This window comes from Numida meleagris, chromosome 2 (assembly GCF_002078875.1).
Source record: "Numida meleagris isolate 19003 breed g44 Domestic line chromosome 2, NumMel1.0, whole genome shotgun sequence".
In the NCBI taxonomy this organism is placed as follows: Eukaryota; Metazoa; Chordata; class Aves; order Galliformes; family Numididae; genus Numida; species Numida meleagris.
This window is the reverse complement of record NC_034410.1, coordinates 109,729,036-109,735,118: the sequence shown is the minus strand read 5'-3', so window position 1 is coordinate 109,735,118 and position 6,083 is coordinate 109,729,036. Positions and strand designations below refer to the sequence as shown.

General features: G+C 42.5%; 1 protein-coding gene across 1 annotated transcript in view; it reads left to right on the top strand.

The window, feature by feature from the left end:
* RPS20 (ribosomal protein S20) overlaps window positions 5,841-6,083 on the top strand; it is a 2,744-nt gene continuing 2,501 nt past the window's right edge. Inside the window, exon 1 of the mRNA XM_021388526.1 lies at window positions 5,841-5,996. Coding sequence (XP_021244201.1) covers window positions 5,994-5,996 — 3 coding nt within the window. The 5' untranslated portion in view covers window positions 5,841-5,993. The remainder of the gene's footprint in view (window positions 5,997-6,083) is intronic.

Here is a 6,083-nt window from a genome sequence, read left to right as displayed (position 1 = left end):
AAGCTGTGGGTGCCCCATGCCTGGAGGTGCCCAAAGCCAGGCTGGATGGGGCCCTGGGCAGCCAGAGCTGGTGGGATCTTGGCAGCCCTGCCCACAGCAGGGTGATGGAACTAGATAGTCTTCAATGTCCCTTCCAAAAGAAACCATTCTATGATTCTACAGTCGTGCGCACCCAAGTATAGTTGCTCTTAAAACAAAATAAGTTATATGTGCAGGGGAAAATATATTTTTTACTTTCTAGTATTTTTAATAGTACATTTCCTGGGACTCCAACAAAACACTATTCTTTATTTGTAACGATAATGTTTTACAGACCAATATGAAAGGAAATGTACGGCCCACGGTTTCACTACAAGGCAAGTAGGAACTTTTGCTGTGTATTTAGGTCAAAGACATGTTTAATAGACTTCCCTTTGGCTACTCGAAGTTCTTAACAGAACTGACTCTTCTATGGAACAACATTACATACAGTTGTTCCTGCCCCCCAAACACAACCTAAGTAGTCTAAGTAGTAGGCTGCAGCTGCCACTTTGCCACATTAGCTTTTTGAGAAGTTAGCACGCCCTTTGAAACCAAAACTTCTTAATCTTCAATGCCTCTTGGATCACTTTCATGTTACATTGTGGATCTGACCATCTGTTCTGAACAATCACAGTGTAATGATTTCCTCAGTAGCTACTAATTCCTGTTTCTAAAGCACAACTTTAACACCAAAGTATCCCATTTAGTTCCAGATCCTAAGTTTTATGTTATTACTCCCATTTCTGTCAGTTTTTGAATAATTTAACTTCGCTAATTCACACAGGGTCAGGCCACGATAGACGACGCGTTACTAAAATGGCTTTACTTTTCATTTACAGATGGGAGGATTGGGAAGGGCATCTCTTCACAAGTCCCACAGAACTAAGCCTGACACTGGAACATAACCTCAATAAAATTGTGAGATGCAACCAAACTGCTGATCTAACAGTCCTGGACCATCAAGATGATGATTCCCCCTTGCTTTAAATCTCCTTGTCATCTATATCAAGGATTTACTATTTTTTTCCCAGTGCTTGCAAACATTCATCATCTGAAGACCAGGTGGCTCAAGAATATTGCAGGAAGGAAACTAATCTTGAAGTGATGAGAAAAAGCTTTGGAGGAAAAAAAAAAACAAAAAAAAACCATACAGAAAACATGATGCAGCAATGCATTTGATATCAGGAGGCTAGCCTTTCAGTCATTAGGCAGTGTGAGGTCAGAACCATTCATTACATTATCCCTGCTCCATGACAGGGAGGCAGCACAAGAACCGTGAAACAATTCCCTCCTACTCTGTCTCGACACAGAATTAGCTTAGATTAAGCTGGTCTTTGAGAGAAAAAAATGTCATCGGTGACTTCATAAGAGCATTCTGAAACAGAAGACATAACAAGCAAAATATACGTGTGCTACATATATCAGTAAACATAATCACTACAAAAGCATCATTTTTTTCTTCCTCAAGGACAGACCCCAACCATGCAAATCCCCTGCCACCAGTAGCTTTCCACAGACTTTGTAGGAGGCAGACATTAGAATGAAAGACAACTGCTACGGTCCTTTATTAGCACAAAATGCATCGTGGGAGCTCGTACACACACCGCGCGTACTGCTAATTCCTCAGTCCTCTGAGTACAGATCTTGTAGAAAAGCCAGTGAGGCAGGCAGCAAAACAACACCTGTGCTGGAAGCCACTTCCAGTTCAGTTAGAGCAGCTTGCTGAGGTCATGTCAGTATGAGGTGAGTTGGTGCACCTCTTCATGTCATGCTACAAACCATTGCAGTCTTCCTGCACGGTCTGTTTTTCCAAAGTCACAGATCATGACAAACAATGGCAAATGGTAGAGCCTGAAGTAGCAGATGCAGAATTGATTGGAATCAATTGTGTTGTGTTTGTTTGGAATTGTGTTGTTTGGAATATTGTTTTTTATACTTGATTAACCTTTCCGCATGAGAACTCTTACCAGGTGATTTCTAAAAAGAAAACTGGGTGCAGAATCAGCAGTTTTGTTTCTGTGTCCACTAGCTCTGCTTTTACTGGACTGGTGCTAGGGATTTTCTGTACAGGAACTGCACGTCTCCCTCCCTCATGGTAGCGTGGCCTGGATAACAACAGAAGGCATGGCAGGAATGCAAGTGTCAATAGTGCGTGTGAACAGAATACCCAAATCTGACCATTCTGAGAGGATGTTTGCCCCAAAACTGATAACACTAAGGGGAAACTGACAATAACAGAGTTTGCTTAAGACAATGATCACCCAGGTTAAACAGTAACCAGGGGATTAGCAAGAGAAAAGAAGTTAACTTGAAAGGGGTATCCTCCCCATTGCACACTGCACCTCGCTGCCAACCCACCCCAGTATGGGGGTATGGGTGAGAGGACAGCCAGCACCAGGCCATGGCTGGACCCATACATTCATCAGCACATGGGGTGGCTGTGTAGGTGGGCATGCCTGCATCTCCAGCTAGCACTTAGAAATGTGTTGCTATCTTATTTCCATCCCGAGTGTTCAATGATAAGTTGCGGAGATGTACCACAGATTCAGCATCACCAGAAATGCTAAGTATATTAGCTGGTAAGCATTTCTGCTGCTATAGTTTGTATCTGAAGAACAAGGCAACCCAGGCTGACAGAGAAGCTTTAGGGAAGTCAGGTCAATGATACTGAAAGACAACTATATTCTTTATCAGTAGTAAAGTACTTATCTGCAAGGTATATTGCGATAGTTATGGATCTCACATTGCACATTATCGTCAGTATTTGTGGCAATGTTTATCATCTGAAAAGGACTCCATCAAAGCACAATTGCTCTTTTTCCAAGTCATGGATCTAGCTCACATTCTCCTTAAATAAGAAATTAAAGAAAGCCCAATACCTTTTACATTTTTATGGCAAGCTTTAAACACAGATATTCAGTCTACAAGGTGATATTAACAGGTTCTACCTAACTGCCAAGCAAAGAACTCATGTATTTCTCAGATAAGATACAATTAAATAACTTCAAATTAAGACAAGAGGATCTACAGATATTTGCAAGTAAAACCAAGCAGATGCTGAAGGCTTTCCTAAAATCCTTGAAAATTGCTTTCATTGGGTTGCTGGACTGGTTGAAGTACCCCACTACTACTGGTGATTTCCTGAGAAGCCTCAAGTACGATCCTATTTCTCAGGTGTTCTGTGATCACAAGTTCAAACAAAATCTCCAAGATTTTGTTCAGTTTTGAAAGAGCTTGGAGAAGGAAGTCATTTCCAAAGTAAACAGGAATATATTTTGGCAATATGTTTATCACCATCGAAAGTAAAGACTACGGGCTTAGGCGGGCGTAATCCAGGCCCTGCTTCCAGTGAGCTGCCAGCATCATATAATCACTATGGAAAACAACACAGCAAATTTAAGGAAGCTACTGTGCGTCCTGTCAAAAAGGGCATGAGAGGAGGTCTCCCCAAAGATTCTTTCTGTCATATGAACAAAGAAAGACAGAAGGTCAGATGTAGTCTAGACTAAACAGATTTAGATTTGTAGAATATTGGAACATCTTTTTTTTTTTTTTTTTTTTTTTTTGGATAAAAGTCTATGATTTTGCCTCAGTCACAGGGAAAAAATCTTCCCTGGCAAAACCTAGCAAAATTAAATTCAATGGCAACAAACAGCTAAAATATAGGATGACCATTCATTCATCACAATGTACAGATTTTCAAGCTAGAATTAAGCAAAGGACCACAAACGATGGCAAGAAACCTACTCCCAACACGTACGTAGTTAATTAACAGCAGGAACTGAATTATTAATTTGGAAGTACAACTTGAATTTAATGGGTTTTACTATAAGAGAAATAGGCGTAGTACAACACGTGAATTAGGAACTAAAAACTGCCGAATATTCAGAAGGTAAGCAAAAAGTTATTTTGATAATGGATATTTATTTACCTGAGTGAAGGAGCAATTTTTATTCTTTTCTTAAATAATGTATTTCAGAGAAAGCAGAAACTTTATATAAATTGCTGTTCTACTTTTTTTTTTTTTTTTGAGAAAAACAACATATATCACACAGTTCTAACAATAACTAAGGAAAGCCTTAAGCATGGGAACTGAAGGAAGGCGTTTTTTAAATCAGCAGCTCCAGATAGCTTGCATCCAAGAATTTTAAGAGCTGGCAAAGGAGACTTGTGCGCTGTTAATGTGGATTTTCCATAAGCTTTGAGAAATCTGGGGAAGCTCAGAAAAAAAAAAAAGTCTAACAGAAAGCTGAGGTTGTGCCAATATATATATATATATATATATATATATATATATATATATAAAGCATAAGAAAGGAATAAAATCAGGAACTTACTGTCAACCTTGCAGTACTCCCAGGGGAAAAACAAAACCAAACTAAACAAAAGGAATCCTTGGTATAGGATCAAAAAGAAATGACAAAGTTTTACTTAAATTGTACTGCTCAACTATATGGAACATATCCTTTAAAATTGACTGTGTTCCTCATGTGATTAGAACATATGTCTGGTAGGCAATAGAAACAGTGCTCGTATAACACATCTGTACATGGACTTATTCAGTACAACACTAAGAAAGTGGCACAGCTGTACATATATAGTGTGTTGCAAGTAAATAAAAACCAAGGTATCGGGTCTGTGTCGTGAGGAACTGGTCAGATGTCTTTCTAATTGAATCCCACTGGAATTAGTTATTGGCACTAAACTATTTAATATTTTATCAGTTTATCAGAAGATAAAGTTCAGTACTATCATTCATAAAAGCTGCAATTAAACAGCACAGCAAGACAGCTGATTGAGAACCGTTTGAATTACTGGAAAATTAAGTGTTTCAGCACGATCAGCGTGTGGTTATGTGCTTAAGAATGATGAATACAGAACACTTGTAGGATGGAAAACTTCCTCAGGAAATTGGAATAGATGATAATGGAGTAAACGTGGATTCTTTATGCATAATTGAGTTCAAAATTGTTAATACAGTTGTTGAAGGGATCAGAAAACAAATGACCAGAAATAAAAGCTGCTTTCGCTGCAGGGAAGAAGAGAAACAGGACTGCCACCAGAGCAGAATTTTGAAGTAGGGATCTCCCTTGGCAAAGGACACTGCAGCCCTCCAGGGAGCTGTAACGGGATGATGGTTTCTGTACTCATGTTAATTGAAGCTGCTTTAACAGAATAGAGCATTGAGTAAAAAACGATGTATTAGTAAATGAGAGACTACACAGAGCAAGTACAAGTGCTGTGACTGTACAAGCCCATAACTGAGCATCGCAATGCAGTACTGGCATACAAGTGCTATCTAAGTCACGTGAAGTGTAAGGATACCTGAAGACACATGACATATTTGATAAGGGAACACACATGTATACTGAGGGCAGACTGCCGGGTGAAACTAAGCTCAGATCAAGGTGCCAAGCTGTCTTTCTTGGGCATCCGCAGAGATTACAAAGCTGCCAGCAGACAAGCGTGAGGCAGCGCTGCGGGCAGCAGGAGCAAAACGCTCGCTTTGTGGCTGGCGGGTAGCTGCGTTCGGGCCACAGCAACGAGCCCTCTCACGAGGAGCCGTCCGACAGCGCGGAACACGAAGGCAAAGACTCCAATAAGCAAAACGGATTCAAGTCCATGAGGCCGGGAACGAACGAAACCAGCGTCCTTCCTTCACGCTGCTCAGGACTCCTGCACTGCCACTCCGGCAGCACCACCAAACAGGCTCCGGGACGGGCTGACTGCTCCCTCACGCATCCCGACGGGCACGGCACAGAAACACCACTGCTCCCGCCACTTCCGGACGCCAGCCCCGAGGTGAAAGGTCCCGCGGCGCCCGGATGGAGGCGGTGCCGCCCGCCCTATATAAGCCGCCCGCCGCCACAGCGCCTTCCTCTCGCCGCCTCCTCCTGGCTCACCGCTGTTCGCTGGGCCCCGCGCCGCGCTCCGCCCGGGAATAAGTCGGCCAGGAAGGCCCCGCTGCCGCCATGGTGAGGTGGGGGGCGACGGGTCGGGGGGGAATGGGTGGGAGCCGCGCCGCGTGGCTGCTGCCGGGCCCGGCCGGCCGCGTGCTACCG